This window comes from Bacillus rossius, chromosome 8 (genome assembly GCF_032445375.1).
Source record: "Bacillus rossius redtenbacheri isolate Brsri chromosome 8, Brsri_v3, whole genome shotgun sequence".
Classification (NCBI taxonomy): domain Eukaryota; kingdom Metazoa; phylum Arthropoda; class Insecta; order Phasmatodea; family Bacillidae; genus Bacillus; species Bacillus rossius.
Window position 1 is genome coordinate 19,886,642 of NC_086336.1, and position 16,292 is coordinate 19,902,933.

The following is a 16,292-nucleotide window of genomic DNA, read 5'->3' on the forward strand; positions in this document are numbered from 1 at the left end:
CAGAAATCACGTGGTGTCTTATGACTGTATGTGTGGACGCGACTGGGACTGAGTCGTGGCCGCGTGGCGTGCCCAAGGCTTCCACGAGGCGGTCGGCGACGCCGTGGCGCTGTCCGTGGCCACCCCGGGCCACCTGCAGGACCTGGGGCTGCTGCAGACCTCGGTGGACGACCTGCCGCACGACGTCAACTACCTGTTCGCGCTGGCACTCGACAAGCTCGCCTTCCTGCCCTTCAGCCTGGCGCTGGACCGCTGGCGCTGGGACGTGTTCCGCGGAGACGTGCGCGACGACCAGTACACCTGCCACTGGTGGCAGCTCAGGTGCGCGCCCGCCCTCCGGCATATTCCTTTGGAAACCACTTGCCAACAACTAGTTTCAAATGTTATTGTAATTTGGCTATGGTTATTTTGGCACAATTTTATATTTTAATTCAAGAAGAATTTTTATGCTATATAAAATAATCGAAATTAACATAATTGGACTTTATTTTATTTTATTATATTTATTATTATGTGCAGTTCATACCGGAAATCTATTCAGGAAGAGGTTCACAAATAACTTTAACTACTGGAGTTACTGGGACAACACACATCATAGATGCCCAGGTGCGAATCCGAATCCAGAACAACTGCGAATACATTTTTTGTTAATGTAAATGTTTAAATATACAAATATTTGTAAATTTTCATGAGTATTTCTGTTCCATTTACAAAAAAGAAAGTAGTGTAGTGACTTTCCTGCAAAATTGTGGAAACCTGCCTGCAACGTCTGTGCCTAATTATGGTTATTTCTAACTCATAGAGCAACCAAATTTTAGACAAATTATAAAAAAACCGTTTAATTGTAACGTTCATGTAACATTACTACAGAAACATATCTGAAATGTTTGTACTCAAATACGGCCCTTTCTAACTCATACATAATTCAGTTTTTAGACATATTTCACTGAGAAAAAAAAATGTAAAATTTCTCAAACAATACATAGACATGTCTGAATCTTTCATGATCAAGGGCAACTCCATTGTACTGCATTTAATGTTTAAAACATATCTAAGAGAAATTTCACATTTTAATGTTCTTGTAACATTACAGACATATCTGAAACGTTAATGATGTACAGGCAACCCCTAACTCCGGCAAATAAGTTTATCCCGGCACTAGCCTAAAGTTGCTTACTTGTTTGACTGTAGACTAAGTCAAAATAATAATGTACAGGAGTCGAATATTAAGTTAAAATTGGTTATTATAGTGTTAACTGAAACATGACTATGTGCACATAGTTCACTGTAGTCCATTGCCGGCTACAACTCATTCTTCAGCAAAGCACCTGCTCGTATAGCAGTGCTTGTCAGGCTCGAGCTGACTTCTGACGTAGCGGGAGCAGTCTACTCGCGTGGCAATTTCACTGCGACTAAGCTGTTTAAATATTGCTTCGCTGTCAGCATTTTTCATATCTCCTTCTTTATATCCTGGAATGAGTCATTAGAGAGAGCACGTTAACAGTATACAATATCGTTAAGTAGGACACATCAGCATAAATATTTGTACGAATTTTTTATAAAATAAAAATAACAATAATATAGCCTGCTGCCAAAACAAGATAGAAAAAGCATGTAAACAAAACATTCATATAAACAGTTAGTACTAATTGTGATAAAATATCAAATTTACGTTAAATTCTGATGAAGCTGTCCAAACACTTACATTTTACAAAAAATGACAATGACATGACTGCAAAAATCACCCTAAAAATATAAAATAATTCATAATTAGTATTTAATTATTAGTTTGGATTCCTTGTTTATTTAAAATTCTAGAATCTGATAAAAATATTATTTGTATAAATTTGAAAAACCAGTATCTCACTTAAGATGATGCCTTGCTGTATTACCTGAACTACTATAGGAAGCGATTGGTGTATCCTTGCACAACACTTGATCTGTTTCTAACTTTAGATCAATCTATAACAAATGTGTTAAAAAACTGATGTCATTTGTAAAAAAAATAATTAAATTATTTATGTAAATCAATATGAGTTTAAAATTTAAAAAAAATCTAGGTATTAGCTATGATTTTTGACGCTGTGAAAAAAAAAATATTACAAACCATGTAACAAGACAACTAAGTTGGGGTCTCACCGAGGCGTTTGATACAGTTTAGATAAACTGGATTCTTTTGAATAAATTGGACTCTGGGCTTTGCTATTTAAACTTACTGACGTGTGCTGAGAATATTTAATTTTATTTTCAGGGAACAGTATTCCGGAATCAAGCCACCTGTTTTAAGATCGGAAACAGATTTTGACCCTGGTTCAAAGTACCACGTACCAGCAAATATTCCCTACATTAGGTGAGTCATTTTCAACCAAATCACATTGTTTAAATTGTTAGAAAAATATTTTGTCAAATATTTATGTTTATGTACATTTATGTTTATGTATGTTAAATACTTGTTATACTTGATATGATATAGTATGCCAGTTAAAAACCTGAAGGGAAACCATATTTTGGTTTTACATAAAACAGTCGAGAGTATTGATTTTGAAAGATTGAGTATGCTTGTATTGATGATTTTCATTCTAGTAATGTTAATGAGGTTTATTATAAAATATATAAATTATAAGGAAAAATTCATTTAAATTGAAAAGAAACAACACATTTTCAGAACTCAATAAAGGAGCAACTTTAAATGCATAGGCAAATAATAAATCCTCTGTTTACAACTTGTGAATCGAATTTTTATGTGTTTTCAAACTAAGTGTTAAGTTAACACTAAACCATTTCGAATAAATTTCACAAGTGTATCTTAATTTCCAGTCAAAACCTTCTACTATCAATGTATTTTGCCTTATTTATACTAAAAAAAACTAGGTATTTATTAAGACATTTTTCAACTATGCAAAGTGGTTGAGAATAAAATATCGCTCATGCTAAATGAATACACGTCTCTCAAACAAAATATTAATGACTTGCTCAACACTATTAGTTAAAATAAATAAAAGGGAATTTGTGTTAACTTAGCCTAAAAAAAGTTTTGAATTTAAATGAATAACATATAGAAATCTTCTTGATAATGAAAGATTGCAAGTCTGTTATACATCAGTAACGGTGAAATCGAAAGTGAAAACTTACTTTACAAGTAAATAAATACATGAAAAATTAAAAACATTTGTTAATTACATTAATTTTCTATTTTCTATTTTCGCGTAAGATCCGTAGGTTATGTCCTGGGCCAAGCTTCATGGAATACTTGTTTTGATGACTGAAAGAGTTTATTACAGTTGGTATAATTAATCAGCAAAATTGAAGCAAAAAGTTGCATTCTGGGATCGCTGTTGCGTTTCCGTGTATTTATTCCTTTAATCTCTGTAGACGAGGAGAGTACCAGAAAATATTTTTTTCAGATTTCAAAGTTGCTTTGTGTAGTCTGAATTTTTATAATATAAGAATGAAACTTTGGTGTTTTTAAGATTAACAACAGATTATTAGACAACCCTGGAATCTCTAATTTTTCAAAGAAAAAATAGGATTTTTTAGAATATGTTATAAAAATAAACATATTTGTGCAATCAACTGAAATACATATGTTTTCTTTCACGTTGTAAAGCTTTGAATAGCTTACAGTTAAAACATAAAAAAATTGTTTATTGTAGAGTGTCGTTAATAAAGAGTTTTTGTGAAAATGGGTATTTATATTTAATATTTAATTTTCGTTATTTCATTATTTTAATTTCTATATGAAAATTTTATAAATTTTTATGTTATCATTTTATGTTCCACTGGAACAAATTTAAGATTGAATATGGAGGGTGTGCTACATAAATAATTTGTAAACGCTATTTTTTAAAATATAAATATTGTAACATAACTTTTTAAGTACCATTTTTGTGTGCCCTGCTGTTAAAGTTGTTGAACGGTAGTTAATAGTTATGATGTGGCACCTTCATACGTAGAAGTTCTCCATAGCGCAGAAAGTAAATGAAACAGCACAATTGAACAAGTATCGAAGTTTATTGCGTATTTTTACAAACATAAATTATCACAGAGAAGTACATACAAGTGGAGACGAAGTGAACGCGCCTCCTAAAGCGGAAGCCGATGGTGGAGAGAGTTGAGATGCGTGTGAATGCTGGGAGGTGCACGGGCAGAGCTTCACTCGTAGCCCGAGTGCTCGCTCCCGTAGTGGGGTTGGTGGTGGTAGTGGCTCTTCACGGGGACAGCCACGGGCACCTTGACGGGGTAGGGGTAGGGCTTCTCCACGGGGTAGGGCACGGGGACAGGCTTCTCGTAGGGCACCTTCACCGGGTACGGCACCTCCTTCTCGACGGGGTAGGGCACCTCCTTCTCCACGTGCACAGGGTACGGCTTGGGCACCTGCACCGGGTACGGCCGGTCCACGGGCACCTTCACCGGGTACGGTATCTCCTTCAGCACGGGGTACGGCACGGGCTTCTCCACCGGGTACGGCACCTCCTTCTCCACGGGCACCGGGTACGGCTTGATGACGTGCACGGGGTACGGCCTGTCGACGGGGACCTTCACCGGGTACGGCACCTCCTTCTCCACCGGGTAGGGCACCTTCTTCTCGACGGGCACCGGGTAGGGCTTGATGACGTGCACGGGGTACGGCCTGTCAAAAGGCACCTTGACGTGGACGGGGACGGGGCGGTCGACGTGAACGGCCACTGGCACCTTCACGTGCACTGGGTATGGCTGCGGCACGTGCACCTTCACCTCGACGGGGTACGGGTGCGGCACCTTCTTCTCGACGACCACGGGGTAGGGCTTGGGCACGTGCACGGTGTAGGGCTGGGGCACGGGGACCTTCACGTGCACGGGGTATGGCACGTGCTTCTCCACGGGCACGTGCACCGTGTAGGGGCGGTCAACGGGGACTTTGACCGGGTAGGGCACGGGCTTCTCCACGGGGTAGGGCACGGGCTTGTGGACGGGGACGTGGACGGGGTAGGGCCGCTCGACGGGGACCTTGACGGGGTAGGGCACCGGGTGCTCGACGGGATAGGGGACCTTCTTGACGACCGGGACGTGCACGGGGTAGGGGTGCGGCACTGGGACGCCAACCTTGTGAGTGACGGTCACCGTCTTCTGGCGGCCGATCTCGAAGCCTCCTCCGTAGCCGCCTCCGTAGCCTCCTCCGAAGCCGCCGCCGTAGCCGCCGCCATAGCCGCCGCCGTAGCCGCCGCCGTAGCTGCCTCCAATGCCGCCTCCATAACCGCCGCCATGACCGCCCCCATAGGCGCCGCCGTAGCTGCCTCCAATGCCGCCTCCATAACCGCCGCCATGACCGCCCCCGTAGCCGCCGCCGTAGCCGCCGCCGAAGCTGTGGCTGCCCTCGAAGCCGCCGTCACCGAGGCCGAACAGCCCGCGCTTTTCCGTCTTTCTCACTTCTTTGCTCTCCCCCGTCGCGATGTCACTGGCCTCCACCTGCTTCTCATTCTTGGTGTCGTCCTTGTCCTCCGCCCTCGCGAGCAGTGCCAGGCAAAGAAAAGATAAGACCAACTGCAACAGAGAAATAAACACACATACATTTATACTATACCACTTGCAATACCCGGCGTTGCCTGGGCTGGATTGAGGAGTGCGTGTGCGACGGACTTAGGACACTGGAAAGACAGAAGTATTTTTATGATATATTTATAATAGTAATTTTGTTTTGGTTGCATTGATTTGATTTAGTATTTTCATTTTAGTTTTTATGTTTGTAACGCATGGTTATGTTGGTAACTTGGACTTGAGCGTATTTTTAATTTGTTTATTGTATTTAATAATTTTATATTTTCTTTAAGTTTAAAATAAAATAGCCTTAGTTTTATTTTAACAGTAGTGTTTTAAGAGTTTTAAGCAGATATTGATATTTCGCTGGTGTTCCATTAGTAACGACTTATTGAAATAAGTTTCGCTGTTCGCCGCTAGGGAGTGTCGTGCGCGCGACTGTGCGAGGACGTGAACTCGCTGCAGTCGCTGACCGTCACCGGTCGAGGCTTGAGCCCGTGTGTCGCACGGCGCACCACGGGACACTTGTCCTGCCTGTTGTGCTTGGCGAACAACCAAATCGCCGACTGAAATTGAAAAAAAAAAAAATCGACGTAAAAGGGGTTTGTCTGTAAAATCGGTTTACGGACGATAATTTTACGCGATAACGTCATAAGAAAAAAAATTGATGAAAAAATTGCATACTTTTCAATTTTCAAATATTATTTACAGTTTTTGCACATTTAATTTAAATAATTTGTTTAAATATAATCACGAACAATTAGTTAAAAAGCCCGCCTTAACCTGTTTGATATTATAGAAGATTTTCTCGCACGGTGGTTGGCCGGTTCTTGCACGCTCGGCTCAGGCGGAACGTGACAATTTTTCGTGCGTGCAGCCGGCGTTCATCGATTTATAAGACGTTATCACTTAAAAAATAAAGTGCGTTGCGGAAACTGGTACTTGTGGCTGATGGTCGGTGCCGTTGCACGGGTAGCTAATAAAGAACCTGCCTTTGTAGCACGAGTCCAGTTCCTCGTTTAAGGGCAGACGCCCTTAATTCGACATGCCGATACGCAAGTAAGTGAAACAGATCCCGGGGTTTGCCTTGCCTTGGGCGAAGCCGAGCAGCAAACCTTTCGTTTCTAGGCGGCCCTTTTTGACAGTGATTTGTGTGTATCTGTTAGCCGCTTACGGTACTTCACACAGAGACCGACGAGAAACTATGTAGCCCCGTGTACTTTATTTTGGGTTAATGACTTACGTAAATTATGCGTAACGGTAAAGTTAACGTGAACAAATACTAAGCGTTACTACTCCATTGAAATAACTATAGTCGCGAATTATAATGTTGAACATTATGCCAGTGGAACTAGGGAAGGATATAGAAGAGAAATTCAGTCCCTTGTCATAAAATTTGGTGAACATAAACATTTCATAAATTGTATGAGAATTTTTGGTAAATTTATCATTTTTTTGTATACTTAATCTGGCCATAAATAATTTATTTATTATTTATAATGTCTTATAAATATGTCCTTGTATGAAACATGCTTGTAGTATTATTATTTGTTGGGTGATTTTTTACATATTTCAGAGCGTGTAAGCCCACCTGTGGTGACGTTGATTATAATTATGTTCGCTAGTGTACACTAGTCTCTGACACATGAGAATTTCGCTCGTGCCATTTCGCGTTCGGCATAGCACAATTTGGCGAGAGAATGCGAATTTTTGCTTCTTCATCGAGACGTTAGAAAACCTACAGTTCTGGTAAAAAAAAATTACGAATATTCACGGGAATTATTTTTATGTAACACTCCAAACCTAACTTTTAATTTCTCTCACAGCAACGCAGATTATTAGGGCGTCCGGCTCAGGGTTTTCTCCCCGCCCCCGGCTGGTTGTCCGCCGCGGCAGCCAGTCGAGACGTGCGTGCGCGCCATTCTCTCACGCAATGGCTTCCCCGCCGCGCGCCGCCGCCAGCCGAGGAGAGGAAGTTTCTCCATTGTCCGGCGGAACAGCCTCGTGTGACGCCCGCGCGAGCGGAGCTTTCACCGAGTCCCCTGGCCCGCCTGACGACACCGCGACGAACATATCCTGGTCTCGTGCAAACTGACCACCAATGGCTAGGGGCAGGCATTTTTCGCGAAAAAAATCTGAACGCATGTTAGACTGCAACAAGGTATATCTGCACCAGCGGTTTCTTCCTTGTGATTGATGACCGTCTGTGAGAGAAGTCGTTTCGTTATTTCACCGAGCCACTCAGAACGTGTTTGCTTCTGCACCGAATTACTGTGATTGGTGTTGTAACAGTCGACATGTACCTGAAAGAAACTCACCCAATCAAGAAACACAGACGATGCTACAGTGTTTTGACTTTCAGCTAGTATCGGAATCTTTTCGCGAAATATGCATGCCCCTACCAATGGCTTACGATCCACTGTTATCTTGTATCATACTTATTTTCCCCTTATTGAGGCTTATGACATGGTTGGTTATTTCGTTTTCTTGTAATTACTGTTCGTAAGATATATCCAGTAAAATTTATTGCGAAAACTCTCTTGCGTTTGTTGTCGAATCACGCATTTCATCACCAGATATCTGCCCAAAAATATTTACGAGCGGTAAAAGGACACGCAATTGAACATCATCATGGACATTTCAACTGGAATTTTCTTGATATTTTACCGCTACTAGACAATAGATTTACTTATGTGGCTGTTTCCAACTCCAGCCATAATTTTAATAGTTTTAATTATCTTATTTTTTCAGGTGATGACATTTTATAATGCGTGCTACAGGTTTGTGTTTCAACAACAAGATCATGCGAGTATTTTTTACACCAGTAACGTATCACAAATATTGAAAAGCCATCCCAGAATTTGCCTGCAGTGATTTCGGGAGACCACGGAAAACAGAAAAATCAAAATGGCTGGACAGAAATTCGAGCCCCAGTCCCGAATGATGGTCCAGAGGTGTATTACTCTGCCATCTGGCTCCGAAAATGTCAACTGACAAGTGTCAGCCTGACTCAGCTATAGTCAAATTTTGGGAGGCTACAGAAAATGACGATTTTTTTTTTTTAAATTTTTTAAAAATGTTTTCGGGCTGACTTCTAAAGTTCTCTAGTTGGAAAGATTAAATATGAAAGATTTCGGAAGTCTTTCTAAAATTCAAACATTGTTCACATTTCAAAACCTACTTTGCTACAAGTTTACGTCCGTAAACTAGCGGGTTAAGCATGAAGAAAGACTTGGCAATTATTACATATATTTCGTAGCGTCTGTTGAATTTTTGAATCTTTCTTATCCTTTTTTTAAAACTAAAACGAAAAAGTAAAATTCTATTTTATTTTAATTTTTAAAAATGATAATTATTGCACATTTATTAGGGGCGTAGTATTAATCGGATAAACGAACCAATTATCAATTAACGAGATCAAAAGTAGAAAAACAAATTTATGGTTATTCGGTGTTCAAATTTACCTCAGCCAGAAGTTAATGTTTTCTTGAGAAATGCAAATTTCCAATTAATAACTCTTTACTGTACATTTTTATGGCAATCGATTACTTTTTATTACGGCAACTAGTGGTACTAACGCAAAACCCAAATAATATAATTATAGATCCGCTCAACAGCTTTTGCAACACTAATTAAGCGTAACGCAACTTGGGATGTTAACGTCGCATTAAGTATTTCTGCGCTCGACCGTGCACCATAAAAAACTGCCCGTAGGTGTAATATTTTATTTTTACGACCAAATGGAAGGCCTCCGATTCACGCCTGTCCCATGCATTTCCATCAGTAAACCGCAGTCGGGAACACATTCAGGAACTGCAGTAAAACTATCGCACGTTTGAACGAAAAATTCTACGTCAGATTCAAACTTACAAGCTCTGTGTTCTGTTGTAAACCATATAGTCTACAGATGGAAGATGGGTGATTTTTGCTGTGTACTTTGACAAGTTTTTGATGTTTTTGGTAACAATCCGAGATGAACCTTGCAAATACTAATAAAAAGTACTTAAGCCCAGTATTGATAAATCTACACAGAAATCTTATTTTGCACTTTTAAAAAAAATATATTTTGGGAAAACACTCGCCAAGAAATAATTTGTAATACTACAAGAAAATACCTTTAAAATTTTTAAAGCACATTGCCATGGTTATTTTTGCGCGTATAAAATACGTTTTTAAAATACTGTGTGTGTACATATCCATACAGTCGCTCTTACGAAAATTTTAAAGTATTGATTGATGTTTAACAACTCCATATTTTTTTAATGCATGACAAATATAATAAAATAGTTAAACATGGTTTTTAATGTGCAGTTAATTAACAGTTTTACAAGTAACTTTAACTAATGTAGAAACTGAGACAATACAAAACATAAATGCCCGAACCTAGAAGTAATATCATTTTCTTTAGCGATACAGTTGCTTTCTTGTAAATATAAAATTCTACAACTATATGTAATTTCACATTACAATATCAGATACATTTATAAAAAAATAAGTAAAGTGAAAGAATCTAATTTACTTTCTCATAGATATCTGGATGAATCGTGACTAGCGTTCATCGTAGACGTAACGTGGAAATTTCTAACAGTGTATATACGCCTGAAGAAGCATCGGCTGAGTGGCTGCAGGTGGAATATGGAAACCATACAATCAATCTCTTTTAGCAGTTTTGCGTCTTGTTTATCGTCATCTGAGCATTCAATGACGTGATATTCACTCTATAATACATGCGTGAATATTTTCATCACCGCAGTAAAAAAAAAAATGTTTTGTTTAACTTTTTCTAAAACTTACATACAATAAACTAGCTGACTGAAACGAAACGACAAATCTCATCTAAAGAGTACAAATTTTTTAAAATAAAATTAAAACAGTATTTCGAAGTAAATTAAAATCAACATACCCCGTACCGGGTTTTTACTTTCACAACTACAGCCTTTAAAGTTAATTTTATTTAAAGACTCAGCATGATGTATGAAAAAAAAAACCTTCATGGGAGTGTTTTTATCGTAAAAATGTTAGTATAATTAATAGTTTCAAACTGATTACCGTATGGAATAAATGCGTGACAACATGACCTTGGCAATGTACGCATAAAATATGTAATAGTAAAAATGCCGGTGCAATTAAACTCTTGGGATTACCCTAACTCGTGTTATATGTCCATTTAAATAAAATGAGGGTGAAAATGTTTCCTTATTGCGTAGAAAAATAAATATTCTGCTAGGTATAATTTTTCCTTTGAATAAAAAATTTATAAAATTATTATTTTATTAATTTATATTTATTTAAATAAAAAATATACGTAAGAATTTTCTTGAACGCTATATTATTTAGTTTCTCGCTATGTAACCTGCCAACGCAACCCTTTATTCAGTTTGCCCAAAAAACGCAAAACACTTTTCAAAATAATTTATTTAAAATTTACCTGTTTATTCTGTGTTATCTGTAACACATATTTTAAATATTTACGTTGTAAAAATATTTTACTTAAATATGTACTATACTAAGAAAATTATTTAATAAACACACATCAAATCATCTAAAACTAATTTAAAGTCAAAAGTTGCTAAAAATCATATTTCACTCTATGAACACATAGTTTAATTAAAAACTTGCCCTTAAAATAAGCATTTTATGACATCAATAATCCAATAACAAACGTGAGGTTTTTTTAATTAATTTTACTAGATATTGCTTAACAAACCTTTTCTCGTCTACGTAGTAAGCTACGTGTATAGCGACTAGTCTACATAATTTGACAAATTGAAATTCAAAACACACCAAGTGTCTTAATCCCAAGTTTATGAATATTCTATAGTGTTATGCTATTGTGATCGTCAAAATATGAAACATTTGTTTTATTTTATTTATATTGAAATTTTTAATTATTATGGCTAGTGATATTCAAGAGGTACTTTTCTCCTACTCGGATTTTTGGTACTTGGATTGAAAGGGATGTTTCCCTCGAAAATATATCGTTTTTTTTTGTATATGGCCAAATAAAAACACACAGTTCAGTCCAAGAACTTAGATTTGTAAAAAAATTGTTTTATCAACTCAACTTTATATTTAGCAAGGGGTAAAATATAAATTTTGTTACTCATTAATTTTGGCATGACTATCCAAATCTTTTGTTAAATCAAAATAAATATTTGTTTCGGCAAGTACAAACAAATATTTCTTTGCCTGAAATCATTTTCTCTGCGTAGTTCCTTTTGAATATCACTCCTGCATGTACAAGAGCTGTGGCGGCCGATGAGAGGCAGACTTACAAGAGTTCTCATGGCGAAACGCTTGAAGTGTTGTGATCACCACGGAGGACTGATGCCGGGCCTCGTGGTGCCGCGCGCTTTATAGGAGTCAGCTTTCACGCCGCACGTTCCCCTCCCCGTTCCAACCCCTCTGCCCCTTCCCCCTCCCCCTCCTGCAACAGAGGGTCCTTCCCGGATAAATTTCCTCTCCCATTGTGCTCTGGAAAGCAGCCTCTTAATCTCCGCGTTTCGGCCACAAAACAAAGGGGATAAAGAATCGCAACTGAATGATACAACTAACGCTCATATGTTCTTTGTAAATCAGCAAACTGCGCGGTATTTATCGGCAACATAACAACTTATAAGTCGTTAACTTTTCGAAATAAAGATTTGGCTACCTTGATATTTTTTTCGTCCGTTTCCGAGAATATTCACCAACAATGTGTCAGATTATGTATTTTCCAATACGGAACAACTAAAACACTATGTTAAAGTGCTTTATCTTTTCTTTCAAATCTTACAAAACTGCATAGCTGCAAAGTATGAGTGTTGAAAATCATTACTTCAGTTCCAATTGAAAAAAAAAAAAAAATACACACGAGCACACGCCTGCGCATGCGCCATGCTTATTTCATTGCTACCAAGATAATTTAACATTGTAAAAAAATTTCAAAAGTATAATAATTTGTAATTATACTCAATACGCCACTCTGTTAATACAAAATTCCACAAATTCTGAACAAATAATGTCTGTGAAAATAATTTTTTTATTTAAGCTATTCTGTTTAAGAAATTTCTATGTTTTTCTTTATATTTCAAACATAAGTTTTTCATGTTGGCATTTCTCAACCGCACATTTTTAGTGATCACGTTCCGCCTATTCAGTTGCGTCCCCGTGGTTTCGGCGCGCATCCCCTCTCCCGCCAACACCTCGGCGCCGAGGAACCTGCCTACACTCTGCTCCAAATAAAGTGTCACGTTTCCGAGGGGTGCACCGACCTCGAACCGTGTTGGAATCCCGACAGCGGGACAGCGCGACACCAAGCATGCGGTGCGAAGCTAAACCTCGCGTTAACGTGAACCTGTTTTCACCCGCGTGGCGAACCATCTTAGCTCTCGATACACGGCATTTGGTAGCAGTGATTTCGTGAATGGAACGGAAGTCACGTGGAACGAAAATATGTAACCGATGGCGCTAACCGAAGTTGAATGGTTATGTTTTTTTTTAATAAAATTCCTTGTTAAAAATTATGTACAAGGCCGAAGTTTAATATTTTTTTTTTCCAGTCTTTCCATAATTTTTTCGGCATAATGTGTTATGTTAAGGATATAACACATTACTACAGGAAGTCAGTTGTAAAAAGAGTTTAATTTTAACTTAATTTTTCATAGTTAAATCTCTTTTATTTGTTTTAAAAATTTTCTAACAAAAGGACTTAAATTCGAGTTTAAAAATTAGGTAGAGATTCCTACGTAAATTATATAAAATAAATATATTTATTTGTGAGTTTTCAAATTAATAACTAAAATACCTCCCAAATATTAATTTTTGTACATTAACAATAAACAATAAAAATTGTGTTTTTTTTTCATTTTGTTAGTATTTATTGTAAATACAGTATTATACTAAGTTGCTAGTTATATTTAAGATTTGATGGCAATGATAATGTATACTTAACATCTAAAATTTAATAGACATTTTCCACTAACAGGAAAAAAAAATACAAATAACGAACGACAGGACAACACACGTGACTTATACCTACAGGATAAATTATATTCTAGAAACTACAGGAGAACTGAACACAGTTCGAGAAATCTGAGAAAGAAATCAGTCATGGTCGTTGAAAAGAAACAATCCCAAAATTTTCCTGACGTATTTTCCGGTAACAACAGTAAACATACCAGGATCACCAGACGTAAACCTGAATACCTACCACTGCGGCTATCATATCCGTTCCAATGTGGACGTTTTATTTGAACTGCACCTTAGTTGGTCCTCTTTGGAAAGAACGATTTTGGGAGACGAACCAAAACTCTGTAACTTCATCTATTTTCCGCATTTCACGATCAAATGTACACTTCAGAAAAATTATATTCTACGATTGCTGTACACACATGCTGCGTTTAAAGCTAATATTGTGTATTCCGTGTGTATTTGTTTTTGTTTTTGGCACATTTGATATATTCCACGTAATTAAAACTGACCAATTCACTAAACTTAAAATTATTTTAATAAATTAAAAATTCTACCTTTAATGGTTATCTAACGCCTGTAATTATACTTATGAAGTTAAATATTAAAGTTTTAATATAAGCCAGCTAAAGTTAACAGTATGTTTAAATGTCTTGAAACTTCTTCATCATACATTTAACATTTCTATAGCTAGCGGAAGGGTTAATGGTAAATTGCGATAAAACATAAATAACACCGAGAACCATGTAAATGTAACATAAACAACGAAACGTAGGTTAATATACAACATAAAAAACTGAATTACAAAAAAAAAATACATCACCGAAATAAAACAAAATTCATAGAAAGTTGTTATTAAAATAATTCAAACCAAAATATTCCTTTTTCAGTCTGATGTATGAAATTTAAAAATGTCATAAATAGATAACATGAAGTACGTAGTCTACTAAAATATGTGTAACAAAAAGATAGAAAAAACAATAATATTTATTTGATCTTGTATCTACAATTACTCAGGTTTACATTACTGAAGCTGATGCATTTTACAAAGACGCAAGTGCTTGCAGATTAATTTTTATTGCTACGAGTAATTATATCGTATACGTAATTATTTAAAGTTATTTTATAGTAATTATTTTAATGTTATTAATTTTCTTAATTTAAACTTTGAAAATATGCAATATCTTTTAACAAAATGAATTTTTTGAAAATAAGAACCGTAGCACTGAATTATTAGGTTTAAAAAATATTAAAATTTCATTAAATAAAACAATAAAATCTTGTGTGTATGTGTGTGTGCGAAGCAATATTGCCAGCAGTTACGTGCGAGAGGGTTGTAAAGTAAACGCAGCCACTCGGAGGGCCAGGTCTAATTGGCCGCTCGCATCTCGCAGCGCGGGAGCGCGACCGGCTTTCTAGCGCCGCGGGGCACGCGAGCCACGCTCCAGCCACGCTCCAGCCACGCGCGGCCAGAAGCCACGCTCCGAGGGGCCCGGCGCGCAGGCCGCTCTAATTAGTTGTTTGGAGAAGCAGCGCTGGCCTCCCGTGACCACTCCGGTCGGCTTGACCTGCATGGCGTTCCTCTGTTCGCCTTCAGTGCTCGGGGCGTCTGGATTCCACTGTTCGCCTTCAGTGCTCGGGGCGAGTCTGGATATCACTGTTCGCCTTCAGTGCTCGGGGCGAGTCTGGATTCCACTGTTCGCCTTCAGTGCTCGGGGCGAGTCTAATGTTACTCTGTTCGCCTCCAGTGCTAGGGGCGAGTCTGGATATCACAGTTCACCTTCAGTGCTCAGGGCGAGTCTGGATTCCACTGTTCGCCTTCAGTGCTCGGGGCGAGTCTAATGTTACTCTGTTCGCCTCCAGTGCTAGGGGCGAGTCTGGATATCACTGTTCGCCTTCAGTGCTCGGGGCGAGTCTGGATTACACTGTTCGCCTTCAGTGTTCGGGGCGAGTCTGGGTTCCTCTGTTCATCTTTAGTGCTCGGGGCAAGTTTGGATTTCACTGTTCGCCTTCAGTGCTCGGGGCGTCTGGATTCCACTGTTCGCCTTCAGTGCTCGGGGCGAGTCTGGATATCACTGTTCGCCTTCAGTGCTCGGGGCGAGTCTAATGTTACTCTGTTCGCCTCCAGTGCTAGGGGCGAGTCTGGATATCACAGTTCGTCTTCAGTGCTCGGTGCGAGTCTGGGTTGCAATGTTCGCCTTCAGTGCTCGGGGCGAGTCTGGGTTCCTCTGTTCATCTTTAGTGCTCGGGGCGAGTTTGGATTTCACTCTTCGCCTTCAGTGCTCGGGGCGAGTCTAATGTTACTCTGTTCGCCTCCAGTGCTAGGGGCGAGTCTGGATATCACAGTTCGTCTTCAGTGCTCGGTGCGAGTCTGGGTTGCAATGTTCGCCTTCAGTGCTCGGGGCGAGTCTGGGTTCCTCTGTTCATCTTTAGTGCTCGGGGCGAGTTTGGATTTCACTCTTCGCCCTCAGTGCTCGGGGCGTCTGGATTCCACTGTTCGCCTTCAGTGCTCGGGGCGAGTCTGGATATCACTGTTCGTCTTCAGTGCTCGGGGCGAGTCTGGGTTCCACTATTCGCCTTTAGTGCTCGGGGCGAGTTTGGATTTCACTGTTCGCCTTCAGTGCTCGGGGCGTCTGGATTCCACTGTTCGCCTTCAGTGCTCGGGGCGAGTCTGGGTTCCACTATTCGCCTTTGGTGCTCGGGGCGAGTTTGGATTTCACTGTTCGCCTTCAGTGCTCGGGGCGTCTGGATTACAATGTTCGCCTTCAGTGCTCGGGGCGAGTCTGGATTCCACTGTTCGCCTTCAGTGCTCGGGGCGAGTCTAATGT

General features: G+C 39.1%; 2 protein-coding genes across 2 annotated transcripts in view; one reads left to right on the plus strand and one right to left on the minus strand.

Moving 5' to 3' along the window:
* The window catches only part of LOC134535263 (angiotensin-converting enzyme), a 548,035-nt gene that overhangs the window by 171,042 nt on the left and 360,701 nt on the right, over nucleotides 1–16,292 (plus strand). Inside the window, exons 9-10 of the mRNA XM_063374335.1 lie at nucleotides 78–321; nucleotides 2,252–2,350. Coding sequence (XP_063230405.1) covers nucleotides 78–321; nucleotides 2,252–2,350 — 343 coding nt within the window. The remainder of the gene's footprint in view (nucleotides 1–77; nucleotides 322–2,251; nucleotides 2,351–16,292) is intronic.
* On the minus strand, nucleotides 3,992–11,845 carry LOC134535561 (uncharacterized). The gene is made up of 2 exons (XM_063374746.1): nucleotides 11,790–11,845; nucleotides 3,992–5,520 (listed from the first exon to the last, which is right to left on the minus strand). The coding sequence occupies exons 1-2, from the start codon at nucleotides 11,799–11,801 to the stop codon at nucleotides 4,153–4,155; spliced, it is 1,380 nt and encodes a 459-aa protein (XP_063230816.1). The 5' UTR covers nucleotides 11,802–11,845; the 3' UTR covers nucleotides 3,992–4,152.